Raw genomic sequence first — 26,001 nt, forward strand, 5'->3', positions numbered from 1 at the left:
TGTTTCACATGTAAATGGCCCGTGATTTACACTAAGTGAATGACTGAATGTTAGATTTTGCAGAATAAGTTTCTTAATTTTAAGTTTCCTAAAATAGTTTGTGCAAAGGGTTTCACACAACAAAAATGTATTCTTAAAAAGCATCTTACTTTTTGATTCAAAATCTGGAAATTCTTGAAACATTATATAATTACTTGAGAAGCAACACTGCATGAGATATCAAAGGATTTTTAGGGGGAGGTTAAATAATAGTATACCAGTAAACCAACTACTGCATGTGAATCCCTTAGAATGATTTATTTAAATAAATAAATAATACACCATGAATTTTGCATTTAAAAGGGGAAGATCCTACAAATGCATATGCAGTAATGAGAGCTACAAAATAATCAGAAGCATTTCTTACTGCACGTCTTCAGTAAATCCTAATTTACACACACACACACACATACATACATATTTGTGTATATATACACATATATACAGTTGAAGTCAGAATTATTAGCCCCCCCCCCCTTTGAATTTATTTTTCTTTTCTAAATATTTCCTAAATGGTGTTAAACAGAGCACGGAAATTTTCACAGTATGTCTGATAATATTTTTTCTTCTGGAGAAAGTCTTATTGTTTTATTTCAGCTAGAATAAAAGCAGATTTAAATAAAAAAAAAAAAACAATTTAAGGTCATAATTAATGGCCCCTTTAAGCTATATATTTTCAATAGTCTACAGAACAAACCATCGTTATACAATAACTTGCCTAATTACCCTAACCTGCCTAGTTAACCTAATTAACCTAGTTAAGCCTTGTTAATGTCACTTTAAGCTGTATAGAAGTGTCTTGAAAAATATCTAGTCAAATATTATTTACTCTCATCATGACAAAGATAAAATAAATCAGTTATTAGAAATGAGTTATTAAAACTATTGTGTTTAGAAATGTGTTGAAGAAATCTGCTCTCTGTTAAACAGAATTTGGGAAAACAAAATAAACAGGGGAGCTAATAATTCTGACTATATATATATATATATATATATATATATATATATATATATATATATATATATATATATATATAAATATATATATATTTTTTTTTTTGCAAAACCTGGTTTTCTGTAGTGCATTGTTTGTTTACACAGCAACAGTTTACTGATAATGTATTATTTATTTATTTTTCTGTAGTTCACAGCAATGATGTACTATCAAATCAACTAGCAATTATTGCTGGCAGCTAACTCTCTGACACTCACATGGTCACCCACTGAAGGTAAGCAAATGGAAAATATGTTTACATTTTTGAAGTTTTGCATTGGATGAACTGTTTGTTTGTTCACACAAATCAGCAAAAATGACCAAATAAAATCTACAAATTATTCATGCCAGGCCAGTAGGTGGCGATGTCAGTTTGTACAGAAACATTATGCATCTGTCTACATATGGTCCTGTGCTCCATGATTTGGTTGTGATGTACTCTTACAGACTGATCAAGTAATACGCATGTGCATAATGTCACCATTTTCATTAAATCGTGTTTTTGTAGCTTACATCTATATAAAAAGTATAATTGAGGCTGCATGGTGGCTCAATGGTTAGCACTGTTGCCTCACAACAAGAGGGTCGCTGGTTCGAGCCCTGGCTGGCATTTCTGTGTGGAGTTTGCATGTTCTTCTCGTGTTCGCGTGGGTTTCCTCCGGGTGCTACAATTTCCTCCACCGTCCAAAGACATGCACTATAGGTGAATTGAATAAACTAAATTGGTCGTAGTGAATGAGTGTGTATGGATGTTTCCCAGTACTGGGTTGCAGCTGGAAGGGCATCAGCTGTGCAATACATATGCTGGATAAGTTTGCGGTTCATTCACTGTGGTGACCCCTGAAGAATAAAGGGACTAAGCCGAAGAAAAATAAATGAATGAATGTAATATGACATAGCGTATGAGTGTGTGTGAATGCAAGAGTGCATGGGTGTTTCTCAGTAATGGGTTGCGGCTGGAAGAGCATCTGCTGCGTAAAACATATGCTGGAATAGTTGGTGGTTCATTCCATTGTGGTGACCTCTGATAAATCAGACTAAGCCGGATATATATGTAAGCTGTAAATACATTCATGCAAAATATGTGAGATGGAATAAACACAAATAATACATATTATCTCATGAAGTGGGCGGTTCATTCCGCTGTGGCGACCTCTGATAAATCAAAAACTAAGCCGAAGGAAAATGAATGAATGAATCTCATGAAGTGTTGCTTTTCATGTATATTCATCATTTTTTAAGAACATCCAGATATTTTTAGGCAGAATACAGTGTTTTTTGTAGTGTGTAAAGCGATCAGTGGCAGATAGTACAAAAGATAGACACGTAAGAATTCAGTGTACTTTAACAAACATTGTTTTGGGAATTAAAGTCATAACATACTTCAAGTTTACTTGGCCATTGTGCTATATAATCTAAATAATCAAAACAACCAGTAAATGGCAGAATGTGCAGTGTTTATAATCTGGATTAAACGAAACAACATACTTGTGCTCTACTCAAGCACAAAATGAATAAAATATACCAGTAAATCATAAACAGAAACAAAAATGAAGGCATTCATTACCAGAGAAGGTGCTGTTAAGAAGAATTCCTAGTCTTGGAATGTTCTCATTATATATTTATTTAATTGTTCACCCAGGTAAGTAATAGTGTTAATCTCTGTATATTTGTCTCGTTGCTCCTGCTCTCGTAAAACAGTGTAACCGAAAAAGTTCAACCATCACACATATACACAGACACAAAACACTACAAGAGCACATTCACTACATGTATTTCTTTTTTAAAAACCAATAGGCAAAATAGCCCATCCCTCCGAGAGAGCCCATTAGGAAGGATGCCCCGAAAAAGGACGGCGGCTTCTTTTTTACCATTCGGAAAGCATTAGGTAGAACCGCTGAAAGAAGAGTGGTGTGGATGTCCCCCAATACCTTGCGGAAGGCGTAGCGCTTCTGCACCCGCTCAAAAAACGACTGCAGGTTCGGCCGGCTCCCGTCCTCCCAATATTTCCTCGAGAGTCCCAAGAACTTGAGCCTGTGCAACGTGGCTCCAAGACAAATATCAGCTAGTGTAAAAGTAGGTCCACAAAGCCATAATTCACACTTTTGACCTGTACAAGAAGAAAAGACAGCCTGTAGATGCTCTTGAAAAAGCTTAATCATATACAGTGGCTCCTAAAGCTACAGGCTCATTCTGAAAACGTACCGCTGTATACATTTCTGGAGAGCGCCAAATACGTCCCGGGAGGTGCATTTTGTTTTTTGCAGTTTTCTCTCGCAAGTGCCATTCGTGCCTGCTTTTCTTGCGTAAATCCACCAGAGGCCGCTGTTGACTGACTGACTGACTGACCGATTGACTGACCCACCCTCCTCCTACCCTAAACCCAACCAATATTGTTTTAAAAAGCACAAATTGACCAGCACCCACCCACTTCCCTAACCCCAACCTACAGTGTTTAAAAAAGCAATCCAGAAAAAGAAAAGCCCTCGCCCGATTTTTACCACCTTTTCAGATTTTACAACATTCTTACCCTTAGAATGTTGTTTATTTGCAGAGTTTTGGCTTCTCTTTTTGTCTTACCCGCTTTCTGGAACTGTTCTTCGCCACACTCGAACCTCGTCATCGTGGTCAACTCCTCTCTGCATCTCAAGTCCGCTGACGTACATGGAGAGCTACTGGGCAAACTGGTAACAGCAGAAAAGCCGTCCATATGAAGGTAAGCGGTCAGCTGGTAAGCGTGAAAAGGAACTGTGTCATACCGCCCCGTAGCGTTCATTTTAAAGATGAAATGCAGCCATACATAGCTCTAGCTACATAATTCGCGATCTCCAGAAATGTATACAAGGCTAAATTCAGAATGAGCCTATGTTGCAACCTAATGATTGAATAAATAAATGCATGCATACATACAGATGCAGATGAGTTGTTATGTTTTACAGGAATTACGTGACTAAAAACAGTTAAATATTTTCAAGATTTTATCATTAATGGTCATATACAAAAAAATGTAGGATTTCATGTTTATTCAATAAAAGGCCAGCAATAATGTATATATTGCATATCGCCTTGATGTATATACTTAATTATTAAGAGACCAAAAGGTCTTTAAAATTAATTGTATGTTAATATGATAAAACTTGAATTATTCACACATGCACACACACACAGACACACACATAATCTGAAGAGAACGACACAATATAGTGATAGGATAAGCACACATTAAATGAATAAAGTGAAGAAGGCCTTCGTTTATAAAGCTAATTTAAATAAAAAAGTCCTTGTGATTTAATGTGATTAAATGCACCTATAAAAATAATTCTACTTTCACAAGGTTTATATAAATATATATACTCATATGTAAAAAGTACATAACTTATTACACAAATTGAAGAACAAAAAATATGTATTACGATAATAATAATAATAACAATAAAAACACATGTAAGTAAAATAACTGTATATTATAAATATTTTTTACTTTATTAATGTAGCTTTGTTTTTAATAAAATAAAATATATGGTTACTAAAGATTATTGTATTTGATTTATTGATATTTACTTTTCTTTAATAAAATAACTTTAAATGAGTTTCTAATATTCTATTTTAATAGGGTTGTTTCTTTATTATTTAATTATGATTTTTAAAAATAGTTGAATAGAAAAAAAAGGCAGAGCACATACCTTGATATTCCAGTTTTCTCTTTTCCAGCTCTGCCTCTACTTGGTCTAGTACCATTGCCAATTCTCCAAGGATTTTTTTCAGGTAGTTCACATTGTCGTGGTCCAAGATCTTTGCCTACAAAATGTAAATATTCAGGACGGGATTTAATTTCATTTTAAGATATGTTAACCCATATTTCAGCTAAGATACCATACACACTCACCGGCCACATCTGATCAACTGCTCATTAATACAATTAATTAATATATTGTCAAACATCAGGAGGAGGAAGAAGCGGGATGACTTGTTACATGGCTTCAACGTCATTGCCAGATTTGCTGATCTGAGTACTCCACAAATGGATGATCTACTATCACTTCTACTAGGTTAACAAAAAAAAGTGTAGTTATGTGGATGTCAATGCATTTTTGATGGTAAAGGTTTGAGGAGAAAGAATAGGCTAGTTTAGGCTAATAAAATATCACAAGATTAAACATAGATATGCAGAACTGAAGCATCTCTGGCATAGACATAAAGCCTAAGGTCTTGAGGTTGTTATAGGTTGTGATATTAATCCCATGTGAACAGTGCTTTAGTAACCATAAACTACAAGCATGTCTATTTTTTCATTAGAAACACATTACATATGTGACCATGGACCACAAAGCTGTCGTATGTTGCATGGGTATATTTTTGTATATAAAACATTGTATGAAAAAACATTGTATGGGTCAAAATTATAGATATTACATTTCTGCTAAAACATTAGAATATTACAAAAATATGATGTTCTTTGAAAATATTTGGTCAATTTCCTTCTGTAAATATATCAAAACTCAATTTTTGATTAGTAATGTGCATTACAGAGAACATTATTTAGAAAAAATAAAACAATTTTCTCAGTATTTAGATTTGTTTTTTTTTACTCTGATATTCCAGATTTTCAAACAGATGTATCTCAGGCAAATATAAAGATGTAAAGCTTATTTATTTAACTTTCAGATATAACTTTCATGCATAAATCTCAATTTATAAGATTAAAGAAATTGACACTTATAACTGCTTTTGTGGTGCAAGGGCACATATAAAAACCCTGCAAGGTGGCACCCAGGGGTGCTGCAAGTAAGGGGAAGTTTCAAAAAAGGACGATTCTAAGGGCCCACGCCATTTTGGGGCACCCAGAGATAATTTTAGGGCCCCAGCAGTCCAAACCTTTCATCCGTGACACCCACAAAATGTTTTCATAGGGCCCATACTGACCAGTGGTGCCCCTAGTGGCGCCGATTGCCTCGTAGGCAGTGCACTGACATTTAGCACCATTATGCTTTGGGCATTCCTGATCCTATCCTAAAGTCAATAAAAGTCCATAAATATCAAAATAAATTCGCATCACAATAAACTGATAGAAGCAACAATCAAATAAAATATGTAAAAAATAAAATATGTAAGGAAACCTCCAAATGTGTTAATCCATCTCTGCTGCCATTTGACATGTTGTGTGGTTCAGCAGAGAACATGTCAAACGGCAGCAGAAGAACACACTCCTGGCAGCTGTAAACACAACACTGAAGCTACAATTCACACAGAAGAATCAAACAATTGGATAAAAGACAACAGAGGTTTGGAAAAACAACACAGACCAGATGACCTGAGGAACAACCCGCGGTGACCTACTCAGATCTGCACATTCTCCACGACGGACATTCAGCAATTTCAACCCTCTGACATCCAGACTGCAGATCTGAACAAGACGTTTGGCCAGAGGAGAACTGGCCGTGCCAAGCAGAGTCTGGTTTTTCTCAAGGTTTTTTTCCTTCACTTTTGTCAGTTGTTAAATTTGTTCCTCACCACTGGCTCGCTTGGTTTGGGACTAGTGGAGCTGCTCTTTAGTGTTTTGGCTTTCAGCAATGACATTTGCATTACATTTAACTGAACTACACTTCAAGTGAAAACTGGAATGAAGCAGTTTCAGTTTACTGCAACTTCAGCTATGTTAAGCTGCTTTAACACAATCTATATTGTAAAAGCCCTAAAGAAATAAAGATAAATTGAACCAGATGAACCTTTTACAAAAATGTAGACTGAAGCGGATATTTCCAATAAGCCTGTATTGAAGAAAAGGTGGGTCCAACTTTGCATTTCTAATAGTGGCCAGTGAGTATATGCTATAAGATCCATCCAAAGTCTGATACAAATCATGTATGCAATAAAACTGCTGGCTTACCATGAGCTTTTTCTGCTTGGAGAGGTATGGTTCTGTCAACTGAGGCTCCTCGTGGTCCAACTTCATCAGTTCAGACGCTGCATTGGCCAAATGTCCTGAGAGAAATCAAAGCAAATTGTCTGCATCAGGCTTTTATCTGGATACACATTTATGTTGTAAACCCCTAGAAATCGGAGCAGTCATCCAGGTTTTATAGGAGTTCCTTCTCCGTGAGTTATGTGTAGTTAATTTTGTCAGACGGCCCACTGTGAACTGGCACTATTTTCTGCATGGTTTTAAGGCTCCTGACAACTAATTAAGGGATTTAATAAGACTTTACACATAAAATCAAAGCAGTGACTGTGATAAACAACACCCATCGTAAGGGCTCCCTCCAAGTTATGAACCATAAAAGAGATTTATTTGCAATTATGCCGGGTTTCCATGACTTTACGTGATTTACTTTGCTGCAATACATTGGCAGCATCAACTCTATGGCTTGATTTACATTGTACTGGCATGTTACGTAATAGGTGAGCAGTGCGGGTTTACAGCAGATCCAATATCAATGAACTCTGAATAAATAGGCCAGCATTAGAGCATTTGAGTGCGAGTAAGCCATGCCAATCCACAGCCAACATGAGACAGCAATTTGCATGAAATCTGAGAAATAAATACAAAGCAGGTTTTGCAAAGAGATTTTGATTTCAACACTTCAAGGGGTAGTTCACACAATGCACTGGATATTGCAGTTAACCAAACCAGACCAAGTTTGCGATCCTCACTGACATCCATAGCAGTGTTTCCCACAAGTTTGAAATGTACTTGCGGTGGTAGCCTAATTAAAACACACCATTTACCCAAATCACATAAATTGTAAACTATATGCAACAAATAACACATCATTTAATTTTTAACAAATATTTTATTTATTATACACTGTTTCTTTTCAATCGGTTAAAGTAAAAAAAAAAGACATCCACAATTGCTCTTCCTTTTATGCTATTCAGGAGCCGTGTGCACCCACTGACAGGTAAAATCCGCTTCTCTCTTTCTTTCTTTCTTTCTTTCTTTCTTTCAAGTTCAAAGCAAACTTGAACGCCAAAACATTTTAAATACATAAAATAACGTTTGTAATATATTAACATCAGCAAATTAACCAAGTAATCAGCAAATGAGAAATAAATGACAGAAAAGGGATTGAAATGAGACAATAACTCTAAAAATTTATATAATTACAAGATTAAAACCAGTAGATTATTTAAATAAGGCAAATGCATTGGTTAACCATTACTAATGGTTTACATACATTTAGCAGCCAGTTTAGAACAGTCATTTCGTCCTCTCTGAGTACACAGTAAAGTTATTTTCAGTCGTTTAGATAAAAAAAATAATTATTTAATGTTTACTGTGCGTATGCTGTCAGTTGAGAAGCCAAGTGAAAGTAGGCTTAAGTAAAAAGGTAATGCAAAAGTGCATATTGAAATAAATAAATGTTAAAAACATCAAATGTCATCTGGGTTTTTGTTTGTCAGGTGTAGCTAAATGGTCTTTGGAACTTTAGAAAGGAGTGAATTGTTTGTTCTGCAGCTGTCTGGTGATCAATACCACTGCATTCTCATCAAAGCATATAATTAATACATATTACACTGCATTTTTTCGGTTATAATTTTGTTATTTTCAGAATGCAACTTTATATATAATCAATACAACAAAAAGCATATCTCTATATGAAAACGTATAACTAGGCTACAATTAATCGTTACACTATCCAACTATGTGTGTTTAATTTTTTTCTATTAAATGTATCCTAATTCATTTGCAATTGGCCTTTTGTATATCTGAAAAAGTATGGTGTGTATCGATTGTTTGTATATTTAAACTCACTTTCTGATACATTAACTTGGCTTTTATATTTAGCAAAAAAAATTATAAAGTATATTTAAGAGTAGGACATTTAATAATATGGAAGTGTTGACTTTAAATGTATTATTTCGCCATGTATCTTTCATTCCCCCTACTGGACGCATCAGAAACAACAGGATGTAAAACTGGGGACGTAAAACTGACTGGATCCAAGTCTGCAGATGCCCCATATAGGACTGAACTGTGAAGGCGGAGTTGGTTTATCTCCGTTTGCAGAGTTATTTAATTTTACTTCAGGGAAACTGATTTTTAACAATAACAAAAAATTACCTTTGGCTACTGAAGCTAAGCAGGGCTGCGCCTGGTCAGTACCTGGATGGGAGACCACATGGGAAAGCTAGGTTGCTGCTGGATATGGTGTTATCGAGAACAGCAGGAGGGGGGGCTCAACCTGTGATCTGTGTGGGTCCTAATGCCTCAGTATATTGATTGGGACTCTATACTGCCCAGTGAGCGCCGTCTTTCGGATGAGATGTTAAATCGAGGTCCTGACTCTCTGTGGTTGTTAAATGGCCAAATTTGCCCACTGGCCTCTGTCCATCATGGCCTCCTAACCATCCCCATATCATAATTGGCTTCATCACTCCAGGTGGATGCTGCACACAAGTGGTGGATAAGGTGATTCCCCCAAAAAATGTGTAAGGCGCTTTAGGTGTCCAGAAAAGCGCTATATAAATCTAATGGTTTAATTATTATTATTATAGGCCAGGGGTCGTCACAGCAAAACGAACTGCCAACTATTCCAGCATATGTTTTACACAGCGGATGCCCTCCCAGCTGCAACCCAGTACTGGGAAATATCCATACAATCTCACATTCACACACATACACTACGGCCAATTTCCTTCATTCATTCATTTCTTTTCGGCTTAATCCCTTTATTAATCAGAGGTTGCCAAAGCGGAATGAACCACCAACTTATCTAACATATGTTTTACGCAGCGGATGCCCTTTCAGCTGCAACCCATTACTGGGAAACACCTATACACTCTTACATTCACACACATACACTACGGCCAATTTAGCTTATTCAATTCACCTGTACCGCATGTCTTTGGACTGTGGGGGAAACCAGAGCACCGGAACATGCTAACTCCACACAGAAATGCCAAATGATTCAGTCAGGACCAGCAACCTTCTTGCTGTGAGGTGACAGTGCTAACCACTGAGCCACCATGTCACACTCTTTCTCTACTTTCCTTCAAATCAAAGTTTGTAATGTTGTGATTCTCCCTGTAGCTGATTGGTTTGGTTTATTGCTACACTAAAAAATGGGTCCATATTTGACACAATGTTGGGTTACAACATCCTAGCACTTTGAGTGTAATAACATATTACAATGACTATTCTCAATGGGAAAAATGAACAAAAGACAACAACCATTCCCAGCTGTGTGGAAAACGATTCCAGTCACTTATTTGCAGTCGTCTACAGCACACCAGTATATGTCGCTCACAAACAAACAAACATTCATTACACTGATAAATGGTATTTTCAGTAGGGATTATTAGTGCGCTGAGTTGTAGTATCACTTACTACGTATTTCAGCAGTGGCGTACTTTGGGATCATGGAGTCGGTTGTGAGTTCAGGGTGAAGAATGCATCCATGTGTGTAAGCATCCATGGGCAGCCCGTCCAACAGCTCTCGGTACTGCTGGACTCTTGCATACAAGGGAGTGCCTTCATCTGGAATCAGCTGGGCTACTGTGTCTGGAAAAACACACACAGATAGATAGATACATGGTAAGTATTCTATACATAAATATATCTATATGCAATTCTTTTGATTTGGACATCATATTTCCTGCCTGGTGTGCATGTGTCTAGGGCAGGGATGGGCAAACTCGATCCTGGAGGGCCGGTGTCCTGCATAGTTTTGCACCAACCCTAATCAAACACACCTGCTTGTAGCTTTCTAGTGATCTTGAGGGTGTTCAGGTGTGTTTGATTAGTGTTGGAGCAAAACTCTGCGGGGACACCGGCCCTCGAGGATCGAGTTTGCCCATGCCTGGTCTAGAGGGAGAATGGTGTGCAAATAATGCAGATGAATATCTAATAGAGAGCCTAAACATAAGCAGAACAATACAAAAATTAAATAGCATCGTATAAATTGAGTAAATAAACCAAACCAAAACACATAAAAAAGTGGGTGAGGGGTTGCCAATATCATAGCCTTAATTATTATTTTGTCTCGTTACATGTTTGCTAGCATTGTGGGTCACAGAAGTTCAGAATTTTTCCCCATTTATCAAAATAAATTTCAATCCTTCCATGTAAACTGCAGGATAGTTTAAATGGTGTGTTTTATTGTTATTATTATTATTATTATTATTATTATTTAGGTAGTGTTGTATTTATTTTTAAAATTAGAGGCATTTTTTATTTTCATTCAACTTTTTAAATATTTACTAGCAATTTAGAAAATTGTTTCTACATACATTTTGTTTGGTGGAGATGGGAACGTCTAACAATTTAAGAGTTTTCTTTAATAAAATCACATGACACATTTCAGCCGTTCACACTTAGCTGATGATTGATTATAAAGCTGGTTTGGCATGCTGTCCTGGGAGACAGCCCTGAGCTCATGAGATCTTCGAGTCCGGGGCTCCCTCGTGGTTGCAAGGCGAGAAGGGAGTTTGAGCTCAGGTAGATCTCGAGAACTCCCCTGCTGTTTGAAGCTATAGAGCAATTAGGAATTGTTATGAAGTTATAACCACTTACCAGGGTCACGTCTATAGTGCCCATTTGGATTAGTTAATTAACTTAAATTGCATGTTTTTTGGAAGGTGGGAGGAAACCAGGGGAGCTGGGGGAAACCCACGTGAGCACAGGGAAAACATGTGAACTCCGCACAGAAACGTCAACTGGCTTGGAAAGGACTAGAACCAGTGACGTTCTTGCCATGTGGCAACAGTGCTAACAACTGGGCCGCTGTGCCACCCATCTAGGAAAGGAGGAGGAGTGGGGGTGGAAGGGAGGATTCTTCAAAAGAAGATGGCTGTGGTATGAAACTTATAATAGGTTATTTATGGAGACTTAGGAATCATCTGATTGGTGAATCATAAATTGGATAATGCGGGACCAGCCATGATCAATCATAAGCATGTGATCCTCTCGAAATTAGTTTAGAAATAAACTTCACTTAATATATATATTTTTTTTTGCAAAACAGTAAGAGGTGCAGTCTGAATTTAATATTTATTATTTTTTTTTATCCCATGATAAAAAAATGATAATAAAATTAAATAAAAATTATTATTTAAATTTATTTACATTTATTTTTTTAAAATAATATTCTACTGCTGATCACTTTATCCAACAAAGGATCAAAATATGTCTCTGTTATCCTACATCACGCAAACAACAGAAAATCCCACTCCACCAAAGCACACACACACACACACACACACACACACAATATCTGCACTGACTCTCAGCAGCATCACCATCCATTTGCCCGACTTCATTATAAATTAAAGCTATGTACAGCCATTAGAAACTGCATTGGCCTGTAACATATGATCCAGCACAACACGTATGAACATGTATTTCATATGTATTCTTTAGAACATTATCACAAATCCCCAATTTCTGTAAAGCCAGATTGAATGGCATCTAAAAATGGCAAATTAATAAACATAAAACTAAATATTACAATGTTTTTAAAAGGGCAAATTTTTTAGCAAAGATTCCAAAACTGTAATTGTAGTAAATTTAACAGCTGTTAATTAAGTACAAAGGAATAACAAACAAGTAAGCAAAAAACAAATCAGAATCAGTCTCTCTTTAGATCCGATGAAGACATTGAATAACAATGCTTAGCTCTGTTCACTTGAGCGAGTGATCCTGGATCGGTGAAAATACTCCCACACTCAAACTGTGTGTGAAGACATTTGAAATGACAACAAGTCTGCGAGAGAAGCTATAGCGCAGCACGTTTATGGTGATTTACCACTTCTACTGCTTATACAGCCCTAGAGGGAAACTTACTGTAGTTATAGTTAACCTTCTTACAAAGAATATGACAACAAATATTTATACTGTTAGAATAAAAGGTCTTCAGAGAAACATGTAAGATTTTGTTTACTAACCTAGATTTACAGTAAACTGAGAAAATGTGCCTTTTGCCACCATCTGACGAATATTTAATTTGTATCTAGTTTAATAGTGCAGTTTTTTATGTTAAAACGCTTGTGGTAAACTAACTGTGTTATTTATGCATATATTATTATATATAATTACACTATCAATATATCTCTAGCAGAATATCTATCTATTCATCTAGCCATCAAATATCACCTATGAAATAAGACAAATAACTCACTTGAAAAAAAATCGACCATTTTAATATGATAGATGAATTTCAAATTAATTATGCCAACACAATTGTGTTTTTGCATGATTATAATTACACATACAAAATAATAATAATAATGACATTAATTTTTTAAAGATGAACCATAACCCACACATCCATTCATCGGTCTCTAGAAAATACATTTATCTGTGTTTATACAACAGTTCTGTCTGGTTCTTTAATCTGGATGGCTGATAGCTGTGAGATATTCTGCTTATAACAGCACTCATTCAGCCTCTTCACCCTTGTGTATTACTCCGCCCACATACAGCGACAAGAAAAGGACACTCTACAGTTTGACAAATACTGTAGCTGTTGGGCAATATAATGTACTTTTGAGGCTTTTTTAGTTGAGAATGTAGTAGTTTAGATTACAACTACGCAGTTTATATATTAGGATAGTGCCTAATTAAATATTTAGAATTTCTGAGAGACGGCGTGTCGGCAGCCATTAGCCTGTCTTTGAGCAAAAACAGTTGATGATGTTCATCCACAAGATGACGACAGAGATGCATAATAAGCCCAAAGAGAAAAACAGCACAATTTCAAACTACAGTTGCTCATGATTAAACAGGTAAATTACTTTCTTAGTTGATCTCTCAGTTTTGTATGTTCTAGTGCTATATTTATACCATAATAATATTGTGATCTCCTGATTGCAACAGAGAAATACTGGGAGATATCTCTGTAGACTGATGGCATTTCATGCACTCAGCCTTAAAATCTTAAAATGCGAGCAAAATCACCTGTCTTGTCATCACTTTAGACATTATGCTAGAAAATCATTCTAATACTAGCTCTAAAGTGACGTTGGTGAATGAGCAATGGTTTCTGCTGTTCTGACATCAGCAGCAGATGTGAATGAATGGTGGATGAAAGTAGTTCCTCTTACAAAAGGGTTTTGAGACTCTCCGTGTTTGATTTCCTTTTTTCATACAAACGATTATGCCGTCGAGCTGTTGTATAAATGCAATATCACATTCATAGCAGAGCGATGTGGCTGTATATCGTCACTGGTAGGACACCAACGCACGCCTCTCACCAGTGCCGATATACAGCCACATCGCACTGCTACGAGTGTGATATTGCTCATTTATCTATTCATCTTAACATCAATCCCTCCGCTACTTATATACATGGATGGACTGACATTTTTCTATCTATCTGAAAACTAAACATCAAAAAAAGTCTTATAATGTATGCTATAAAGGGAATCTGTGCATTCAGGGGTGGATTTAGTGATTTGAGGGCCCTAAGCAATTCCAGCCATGGGGCCCTACTGTCCTAAAATGTACCTTTTCTACTTTTAATCATTTAAAAAAACAGATTTTTTTCTTCATTCATTCATTCATTTTCTTTTTGGCTTAGTCCCTTTATTAATCCGGGGTCGCCACAGCGGAATGAACCGCCAAGATTTTTTCTTATATTACTCAATATCCTTTTCTATGTTTTATCTTAATGCAATAGCTACATTTCAAATGATTTGTTTTATTAAAAACTATTTATTATGTGAATTCATTTTAAAACTAACTCTGTACTTGATTTGACCGCTGGACTGCTCCATGATTGGGGGTGTAAGACAAATTTGCATAGATGTAATAATTATATTAAAATTGTATTTGTTAGACCCTCACCTTGAAAAATATGATTAAAATCAAACAATATTATAGGTATAATTTATACTTCTAGGTATTTATTGGGGGCCCCAAAATTTCCTGGGGTCCCAAGCAGCTGCTTACAACGCTTAGTGGTTAAATTCACCCCGGTGTACATTAACATGAAAGGTATCATTTTTTCATTCATTCGTTATTTTTCCTTCTGCTTAGTCCCTTTATTTATCAGAGGTCACCACAGCGGAACTATTCCAGCATATGTTTTACGCAGTAGATGCCCTTCCAGCCGCAACCCAGTACTGAGAAACACCCAAACACTCTCACATTCAAACACACTCTCATACACTATGGCCATTTAGTTAATCTAATTCACCTATACTGCTTGTCTTTGGACTGTGGGGGAAACCGGAGCACCCGGAGGAGACCCACACCAACACAGGGAAAACATGCAAACTCCACACAGAAATGCCAACTAGCCCAGCCGGGACTCGAACCAGCGAGCTTCTTGTTGTGAGGCGACAGTGCTAACCACTAAGCCACAGTGCTGCTTGGTATTATTCAGTGCTCACCTTTAGCCACCGCAGCTGCCTGGCATCATTTTTTTTGTCTTCAAAAGTAAGTAGTATGGTTGAGGTCAGTCTTACCTCCTACAAAGTTGGTCTCTATATAGTCTATGATTTGGTTGTAGTCACTGACGATGGTGTCTCCGTGGATGAACACCGGCACTTCCTCTCCTAGGTTGAGCCTCATGAACCAAGGCTCCTTTTGCTCAGTGAGAGGCAGACTGACATCCCGCTCTTCACACAACAGCCCTTTCTCGTTGATCACCAGACGCACCTGTACAAAAAACATACATCACATCATCATGACATTCGATTCGAGACTCTGAATGGCTTGCATACTTCGTTTAATGTTACATTACCATTGTTATTACCATCGTTATCATTATTAAATACCTAATTTTTAAATCCTGGGTAAAGAAACACATCACATTTCTAATTTGGAAGCACTATTTACAAATTTTTTAGCTGCCAACAGTCAATCACTGTATTCACATGCCTTCCATGTTACACATTGTTTAAAGGTGTTGTTTGTAAGTTCTTGACTCTTCTAAAGCATACAAATACCATAATATGTTTGCAGATATTGAGAAACATGCTAAGTGAACATTCTTGTTTATCTAAAAAACAATGCTAAAGTCAGATATTCTGTTTTGAAAATGTCCGTTACGTGCCGGAACGGCTCTTTGTTTTGGTCATTTAACCCTCCCACTGTCAGTTTAACCAGTTATATTTCAGCAGCCCGGGTTGCCTTGATGTAAAACAGTGTGTTTCATTCATTCAGTCATGAAGGTTCTCAAAGCATGTGCCCGTGACCGAAATGTGACCTCTGGTGGACAGTAACAGACTCCGAAATGAGACGCAGATTCAGAGTTCAGAGGTGGTTATTATTAGCAAATAATATAAATATTACAAACATTAGGTGAGCAGGTTACGTTGTAACCTCGTGTCCTAACAACACGTTACGTGAGGAGATTTACAGTGATAAGCAGTTTAGCTGTTTGCACCAGATGAAACACGACAGAAATTTAAATAAAGCCATTCAGAAGCACAGAATATATGTGCACTCACTGCACTCTAACAAAATGGTAAGGTTTATAACCTGATTAATACTATCTGCTGCTGCTTTCAGTAGTATGGCAATAAATGTCATGTAAAATGTCATTCAAACTCGCATTATTAGCATTTAACATTGAATAAAGCATATGAGGTGTACCTGAGGTTTTCATTGTCGGTTTACTGTTGTTTAGCTACAAGAAAAAGAAAGCTTTCTAGAAAAGAAAAGTTTCTAAAATATAAATTTCAGGTGATGGTTAGCACAAAAACTCAGTTTAATAAGGAAAATATTCCTTCTATCGCGTGCTGTGGGTTTTATTTAGAACACGACTTGAATCCACCTTAAATCAGCCTTTAGGCTTGATAGTCAGGCACACTCCTGTTGATTTCATCAATCTGGCAACTTGCGATTACGTGTGTTTTGATCCAGGAGTGCAATACCTAGTTCAAACACTGTGTGTCAAACTTACATACCGCACCTTTAAAAACGGTTGTTTTAATGTTTCAGAAAAGTTTGAGACAGAAAATGTGTCATCTGGAATGACAAAAACATTGAATTCTTACTTTTATACATGTATGGTAAATTATCCATAAATTAACAGATTTCTGTTTTGTGATAAATGTATTTCCTGTTTATTTATGCTCTTGAATTGCATGGTGGGACTTTCCTCTTTCAACTTTTGATTTTGAAAAGTTTGAAACTGAATTTTATTAATAGTATGAAGTGATATTTTTTCTGGATTGCTGGTGTAAACCTTTATATAGGGGTGACACGGTGGCTCAGTGGTTAGCACTGTCGCCTCACAGCAAAAAGGTCGCTGGTTCAAGTCCCGGCTGGGTCAGTTGGCATTTCTGTGTGGAGTTAGCATGTTCTTCCCGTGTTCATGTGGGTTTCCCTTTGGGTGCTCCGGTTTTCCCCCACAGTCCAAAGACATGCGCTATAGGTGAATTGAATAAACTAAATTGTCTGTAGTGTATAGAGTGTGAATGAGTGTGATGGGTGTTTCCCAGTACTGGGTTGCAGTTGGAAGGGTATTCGCTGTCTAAAACATATGCTTTATAAGTTGGCGGTTCATTCCGCTGTGGTGATCCCTGATGAATAAAGGGACTAAACCGAAGGAAAATGAAGGAATGAATGAATACTAAAATGTCAATAGGTCCCCTTGTGAAACTGCAGAATCGAATTTATCATCATCAAAAGTCGACAGAGCGGAGATCAACATCCCTTAATGCAATTAATAACCATAAATAAACAGAAAACATAGATCAAACACAAAATACCAAAATTATATGGATAATTTTTACAATGCAGCCCTTAAAGTTCAATGAGAAAACAAACATCAACTGTATAGCAAACTACATATAATAGTTTTATTGCCATTGTTAGTTCCATAAACTTTTTATTTTCTACAACCTCTTTAACATTAATGAAACCTTTGCATTGCAGAAAAAAAAACTTTAGAGTCAATTTTTTTGTATGGCTTCACTTTGAAAACCTCCTTTTGGAACCTTAATTTTTCAAAGTGTACTGTGTTTGTCTAACCAGTGGCACTCAGTGACACAAATAGGGTTTTTGGAGATTTGGTAAAAACGCACATGCAAAAACCAATGATTTTCCACCCAAAATCAAAATGAAGAGATTATACCAGACCGCTTTACCACATTAAAAGGTCAAACCACACAAAGCAGACCTGTATTATAAAGATTTTTCTAAAACTGGAAAGATCAAAAACAAAACGTCAAGGAACGTTTCAATTTTGACTCTCTTTGCATCATCATAGAGATAACTGGACTCCACTTTATGTCATCAGAAACAAGTTGACTCTATTTTTGTAAACACTGTATCTATTTAATAATTATTCAAATCAATTTCACTCTTGATGTGGTTTTTGAAGGCATTTGTGTTTTAATTAAATGTCTGGCTGGCCAGCTGTTTGAAATTAAATCCAACATTTATTACTTGTCTGATGTAGGCACAAATTTTGTTTGTGTTTACTAATTAGCTCAAACCAATGTGGCATCCCTCTAAAATGCCTGTTTGTATATAAAGTGACCGACTCTCTGAGGTCTACAGCTGTAGCTATAGCAACAATACATATAGTAACTATAAATACAACAGCATGTGGGGAAAAAAAGCTTGGCCATGTGTCTTAGATTTCATATCTCTTACACCTTGGCTTCAAGACAAACAACATATCGTGTTTCACAGAGCCCTTTAGTGAACTGAGAAATCTAAATTGTTTATGTTTCAACATATAAGAGGTTTCTGTACTACAAAACATTCTGTATGTTTCAAAACTAAAAATATATATAAATTAGGATTTCTATCTAAAATCAAATGTATATTTTATGACACTTGGGGAGTTTTTACAGACTATTTTGAAAGTGCGAAGGATCTAATATTATTTAGATTAGTAATTAAACAGGAAAAAAAGGTATTTTGAAATCATTTATGAGATCCGCCCTGTAATTTTCCTTTAGGTAAATGTTATTAACAAAAAAAAAAATGTTATTATCTTATGTGGACTGTGACATTTCAGCAATGTTGTATACATGTAATATGGATTTAAGCATGTACAGTTTTTCTTTAGTATTCTCTCTTGTCAAGAGAAAAACTAAACTCTAAAATTTCCTGTTAGTCCAAAAACAGTGTAGATTGAAGCCAATCTACCAACACGACTGAGGACTTGAAGTATGTTAGAGGCGTAACTTGAAGTTATGGAGATCCACATGTCAAAACTAAGTTGTTGGCAAAATGGCGCAGTACATCAGTTCGGATGAGACGTTAAACTGAGGTCTTGACTCTCTGTGGCCATTAAAAATCCCATGGCATCTATCGTAAAGAGTAGGGGTATAACCCCGGTGTCCTGGCCAAAGTCCCTCAATCAGCCCTCACAGATCATGGCCTCCCAATCATCCCCATTCACCAAATTGACTGTATCACTGTGTGTGGTGAGTGCACTGGCGCCGTTGTCCTGTGGCTGCTGTCGCATCATCCAAGTGGATGCTGCACACTGGTGGTGGTGTGATTGTGAAGTGCTTTGGGTGTATGTCCATACACAATAAATGCGCTATACAAATACACATTACATTACATAAAAGTAGTGTAACTTGACCAAACTAGACTAAGACTAAAATGGAATTTTAGTCAAAAGACTAAGACTAACAAGAGAATCAAAATTTGCTGTCAAAATTAACACTGGTACGTGAGCCATCACTGGGGTGGTACCTTTTTAAAAGGTGCACATTTGTACCTAAAGGGTCCATATTAATACCCCAAGTGTACATAGTAGTACCTAAAATGTACAAAAGTGTACCTCTTAAAATTTTTAGGTACAAATATATATTTTTGAGGTACCAATATAGACACTAAGTACAAATGTGTATCTTTTGAAAAAGGTACCACTTCAGTGACAGGTCTTTGAACCTTTTTTCCAGTAGTGTAAGCAAAAGTTTTAGCCAACAATATACTGTAAGTGGCCTTTTACTTCTGAATTTACAATCCGCCATTCTTAGAGAAACGTGGTGTTCAAACGAGGTCTTAAAGAGCATTAAATAGCCTTTTTACTTCTTAATTATGATGTCTGGTGATGATATTATCAGTGGACCTCAGAGAACTGCACGAAATAAACAAAACAGGCAGTTCATGACCCCATTAGAGGAGAATATCAGTGAAAGAAGTAGCATTAAAGATACAATCCTGCCTCGTTCTCCTAATCCAGATTAATTGGTCCAGATAAAACGAGCTGCTCTGATTGATGAGTGACAAGAGCATCAGTCAGCAGCTCCAGGAAAGGCTAATGAATGTCAGACTTTACTGTGCTGAGGTTTGAGAGGTGTTACAAAGCCAATAAACACGTCTGATGAGGCAATTCACAACAACTGTGGGATGCTAGACCAGTGGTGTACAGTAACCAAGTATTGTTACTTCAATACTGTATACTTAAGTACATATTTAAAAAACTATTTTTCAAGCTGTTTGGACAGACATATGTGCATGTATGGTGTTTAGACCGTCATATTTGGGTGATATAAGCACACCCAGTGCTTTTTTTTCAATTTAACAACATAAAAACGGTGGACTAATAGGAGCTGGTTTTCAGACTGACCACAACTTTACGTAGGAGAGCGGTCCCCCCGCCCACCAATATTGATTGACAGGCGCGTCATCATAGCCTCAGTTTGTTGATTCACGTCCGCCATTTTCAGCGTGAGTTGAAGCGATATTATTAAAGGGACACCCTTGCTCTATTTTTAGATGCAAGGCTCATTGGGCTCAACACAAGAGCAATATTCTCCACATTATCGCTCTAATCGGAATTATTGGTTGTATCTTTAGGTAGGTTTGCAAACATGTGTACTTCTCATTGAGTCTACCTTTTACTTCAGCCGTTTGCATTTCTTGCGATCCAAGAAGCTCCCTGTGATCTTAACTAGCATGCGTTTTAGAGATCTAAACATAGGTTTCTATCAGGGTACACTCAAGTCGACGGCTGGGCGCCGCGGACCGCTGCAGACTTGAAGCGCCGTTGTGTGTACCCTGTTAGAAACCTATGTTTAGAATTCAAAAATGCGTGGCGCGGTGCATCCGGTCCGGTTAATTCAGTGTGCGTGGTTATTATTTTCTGTGTACAAGCTCAGCACTTGAAACTAGCACACAGTTGGCTGTAAAACTGTACAAAGACACATATGATTTTGTACTCTCTGCTTGGTCTGTGTCCGAGTCGTACATGTACGACTGAATGCGGATCCTCTCACTCCTGCTCCTTCTCTCAGTCTGCCTGTCAGACTCTGTTGCAAACACAGAGCGGGTGAGCTCATGGCCCTGCCCCCTTGTTACGTTGGGCGGGAAGCGGAAACTAATCTACATGTGAAGCAACACACCCCTAAATCAGCGAACTGTGGACAAGCCCCCAACATGACACTTTTTAACACATTATAATAAAAAAATCTGAATTGTGTTTTAAACTGAACCTAAACTGGCACACTCAGAAGAACCATAATATTAATATTAAATCATAAAAAATAGGTAAACTATGTTCCCTTTAAGTATTTGTACGTGAGTTTTAATAACTTATGTCTAATAACTAACTAATGTTGTCTTAGCCATGAGGACATGACATAACATTTTATTAGTTATTTTGCAAGATGCTAGTATTCAGCTTTAAAGAGCAATAAAAAACCAATGTCCACCACTGCAATGGACAACTGAATCAACTGGAAAAGACACATCTTAACTTATTGCAGCTTCATCAGGAGAACACATTGATTAGTACACAAAAATAAAGGCGTTAAAAAATCTGCTCACTGAGATGACATGATTGTTTGGATGATCATTATTTCTCCAGTCAAAATTAATTTCACAGGAGCATCGTGAAGAACAATAAACCTTTGCCTTATTTAACAGCGTTTCCCAGTCTGCTGGTAAGTAAATAGGAGATGGATTTTGGCAGGCCATTGATTTTTTCCTCAGCTTTCCATGCATGTCTGTAACTACTGTAATCAGCAAAATGAATCAGTTTATGATCTGCGCCTCGCTGATGTTTTGGTCAATTTAATATTGTTGTGAGGAGTCAGGTTTAGCTTAGAGGTAACACGTGATATTCATTTAAATCAGACTGACTGGGGAGAGGAATAATCAAATGTGAGCCTCACACTTGCTGGGTCATTCTAAGGAATATGAGGCCCTTCTCATTTCGATTTTTTAATTGCAATGTATGACAGCTTTTAGTCAATGTTTTTAATATACATTTAATGACAGCATTGTTTTTAAAAAGGGTTGTCGGTCAAGGAGATTATTGGTCATTTTAGCCATTTAGCCATCACTAGCATTGTGCTCAAGGTCATGATACTCAGTTGGCATTTTTGTGTGGAGTTTGCATGTTCTCCCCATGTCCGTATGGGTTTCCACCAGGTGCTCTGGTTTCCCCCACAGTCCAAATACATGCGTTGTAGGTGAATTGGGTAAGCTAAGTGTATGTGTGTATGTCCTGGTCCTCCAGATTGGAGGTTGAGCATTGGGCTAACAACTCATCTCATAAAAACTAGATGTTACGAAACACCAAAATGGTACAGAGAAATATCAACTTCGATATAAATGGCCCTGGAAGTAAGTAAGAAATCACAGCTTTCAGTCAATGCTTTTAATATACATTGGATGACAACTTTGCTTTTAAAAAGGGTTGTCGGTCAAGTGGTTGTAGGTAATTTTTAGCAATTTAGCCATCACTAGCCTTGTGCTCAAGGTCATGATACTAGAAAGTGTTTATTAGAAAGTTGCATTTTATTCATTTATTCGTTTTCTTTTCAGCTTAGTCCCTTTATTAATCTGGAGTCACCACAGTGGAATGAACCGCCAACCAGCATATGGTTCACGCAGCGGATGCAATTCCAGCTGGAACCCATCACTGGGAAACACCCATACACTCATTCACACACATACACTACGTGCAATTTAGCTTACCCAATTCCTCTATACCGCATGTCTTTGGACTTGTGGGGGAAACCGGAGAACCCAGAGGAATCCCATGGCAAAACGGGGAGAACATGCAAACTCCACACAGAAATGCGAACTGACCCAGCCGAGGCTCGAACCAGCTATCCACTGCGCCACCGCACTGCCCCAGTTGCATTTTAGTGCCCACATAAAATTAAATTAGTGATTATATAAACAACTTTTATAAATAAATGTGAAAATATAATGCCATAATATAGGTGAAATGAAGGTCCATCATCATTCAGAATGAACAGTACTTAATAGGGCTGCACAATATATAATTTCAGCATCAATACAGCAATGTGCAAATTTGCAATAGTCAAACCGCAGCGTTGCAATTACAATTAACCAGGAAACAGTTCAGAATACAAGCAAAGTTTAAACCTACTGCAGAAAGACTACAGAAAGTAATTTATTAGTTTAAGGTATGCCACTGTGTAAGATTTCAAGCTAATTTAAACCATTTGGGCACAAGAAATTATAAAACTTTTAGCATGTAAAATTATGAATTCTTTCCTAGTTATTTAAATCATCTTATGAGATTACCTTAACATCACAATATATATTCGCAGACAAAATAAATATTGCAATGTCAGTTTTTTCAAATATCATGCAGCCCTAGAACTTAATAATATAAATTAATAATAATAATAATAATATGTCAATAATATATCAATAATAATAGGCAAAGCAAGGCAAGTTTATTTATATAGCACATTTTTTATACACAGTGGCAATTCAAAATGCTTTATATAAACAGGAATAAAAGAAGCAAGTATAAGAGAAATAAAAACAAATAATAAAAATGGTAAAAATAAATAAATAAAATAAATAAGCCTAAAAACAGATAAAATGTGTTATAAAAGAATGAAAAAGAAGAGAAAACATAATAAAATGATAATAAAATAATATAAAATAATATTGAAAATAAAAGTTGTTAAATGTAAAATAAAATGTTGCTGGATTTTAAAATGAACAAATCCTTTTTGGTAATGGTTATAGTACATGCATCTGTAAATATTACCTATAGTTTTTCTATAATTACACTTTATAAACTCAGCATAAATAAGTACACCCCTCACAAATCTCTCTTTTAAATTCATATTTTTAATAGGAAGCTATACAATATTATATTTGTGCATATACATTAGATTAGTCAGTACTGAAGCCAAATCTGGAGCTCATCTAACAAAATAACTTACGAAAACAGTCCAAAAACTAGTACAGCCAAATTTATATGTTATAGAAAAATATTAAATACATAAATATTAAACTGAAATTTTGTAAATTTAGCAATATTTAGCTTGAATTTCATTGTATTATCTTTCAATTTCTAAATATATTTGGAGACTTAAATAATATTTTAATAAATATATCTGTTTAATAAATCGGTTTTGTTTAAATGCATCAAAACACATTGCCTATATTCACTGAGAAATGGATACAAATATTCATTTTCAAAATGAGGTGTACTCAATTATGCTGAGCACTGTATATCCTGCACTTGCTGCTATTGCACTCATGGTTAGACCTAAACTGCATTTCGTTGCCTTGTACTTATGGAATGACAATAAAGTTGAATCTAATCTAATCTAACAAATAAAATCCTAATTATTTACTATTTTATTATAACTTAATACATTGTGTTTGTTGTATATACTAAAATATATTCATTAAATTATCAAAATCAATAAATAAACAACAATATTATGACAGGTATAACTTCATATTAACATATGCATGCTATATTATGTAACATTTAAAAAACAAAACCACTGCAATATTATGTATGTATGTATGTATGTATGTATGTATTTTTCTGATGTTATGCATTAAAATGCCTACATTAGCCTAGCATACAGCAAAAGTTAGTGTTAATTGTTAAAGTTTCCACATTAATGATGCAAACAGAAACACATTTACTTAGAAATGACCATGACTGAAACCTGCACGAAGCATACTGACAGCAGAACACAAAATTCACCGTTTGTTTTTCACAAAGCTACCTCATTTTAATGAATAATTTATACTACCACCATCATCATCATCATCATCATCATCATACAGAGCAAAACAGCGAACAACTCTTCAACAATAGCTTGTTACCCATTAACCACAATTCATTAGCCCCCCAAAACCAACCCAATGCATATCTCTGATAGATAATATTAAGCTGCGGGTTACTTAAGCCAAACAAATATCCCGTCTCCTCCTGAGCTTTCGTAATGTCTTCATAAAGGACGCAACGGAACGCACAGGTAGGCCAATAAAGCGCGCGTGCATCCCGGACAAGCGCAATGTATTCCCGCTGTGGCTTTACATGCTGCATAGTACACACACACACACATATATATATATATACATTCACCCACCATTTTCACGCTGTGTTTTCCTTACCTTCTGCGAGCTGAAGGACTGGGTCCAGTGGTACAGCACGAGCCTGTCTTTGGAGTATGGCTTGTGTTCGTGTATCGTGGGCTCGTGACTCTCCTCTCCGTCTGGGATTTTGCCATCTTCCTCCATGGCTGAAATGGGCCACCAGCTACAGTTGGTGGGAGTAACATTGTTGGAAGACGCCATGACAGAGGGTTTTGTGCGTGTGTGTGTGAGAGAGAGGAGAGGAGAGAGAGGGGGAGAGAGAGAGAGGGCAGGTGGGAGGAGAGAGAGAGAGAGAGAGAGAGAGAGAGAGAGAGATGTTGGGAGGGTGGAAAGAGCTTGAGCGCGGCGGGATTTCAGCACCGTGAACAGGGGAATCAGCAGCATCATCAACGCGCCGCCACCGCATCACTTCTCCATAGACTTGCTATTGTGAGAAGAGTTCATGCAAAATGTGCAATTTTGAAGATCATGGAAAGCAGGAATATCATCTTTGCTTCATGTTTTGTTGTTTGTGTGCTTTTAAAAATGTTTACTTTTTGGTTTTATGCTATTTATGCTATATGTTATTTTATATTATTATTATTATTATTATTATTATTATTATTATTATTATAGACTTGCTGCTGCTGGACTTCAGGTACAAGCCCTTGACTGTGTGGAGAATGGTGATGCAAAATGAGCAATTTCAATGCTTAAGATTATGGAAAGATGATGA

The 26,001-nt window shown here is 36.5% G+C and overlaps 1 protein-coding gene across 1 annotated transcript; it reads right to left on the reverse strand.

Moving 5' to 3' along the window:
- Positions 1-1,115: 1,115 nt before the first annotated feature.
- Positions 1,116-25,528, reverse strand: gdap1l1 (ganglioside induced differentiation associated protein 1-like 1). The gene is made up of 6 exons (XM_056449369.1): positions 25,305-25,528; positions 15,440-15,632; positions 10,362-10,535; positions 6,921-7,015; positions 4,717-4,831; positions 1,116-3,143 (listed from the first exon to the last, which is right to left on the reverse strand). The coding sequence occupies exons 1-6, from the start codon at positions 25,485-25,487 to the stop codon at positions 2,800-2,802; spliced, it is 1,104 nt and encodes a 367-aa protein (XP_056305344.1). The 5' UTR covers positions 25,488-25,528; the 3' UTR covers positions 1,116-2,799.
- Positions 25,529-26,001: the final 473 nt, after the last annotated feature.

This window comes from Danio aesculapii, chromosome 23, assembly GCF_903798145.1.
Source record: "Danio aesculapii chromosome 23, fDanAes4.1, whole genome shotgun sequence".
NCBI lineage: Eukaryota > Metazoa > Chordata > Actinopteri > Cypriniformes > Danionidae > Danio > Danio aesculapii.

Bases quoted from the DNA above. Each gene is read 5' to 3' on its own strand.
- gdap1l1 (XM_056449369.1), bottom strand. From the start codon at position 25,487: ATGGCGTCTTCCAACAATGTTACTCCCACCAACTGTAGCTGGTGGCCC. The intron at 10,536-15,439 runs GTAAGACTGACC...GTGTTTTTCCAG, and splicing joins AGAGACCAACTTTGTAGGAG to ACACAGTAGCCCAGCTGATT. The intron at 7,016-10,361 runs GTAAGTGATACT...GATTTCTCTCAG, and splicing joins CGCCACTGCTGAAATACGTA to GACATTTGGCCAATGCAGCG.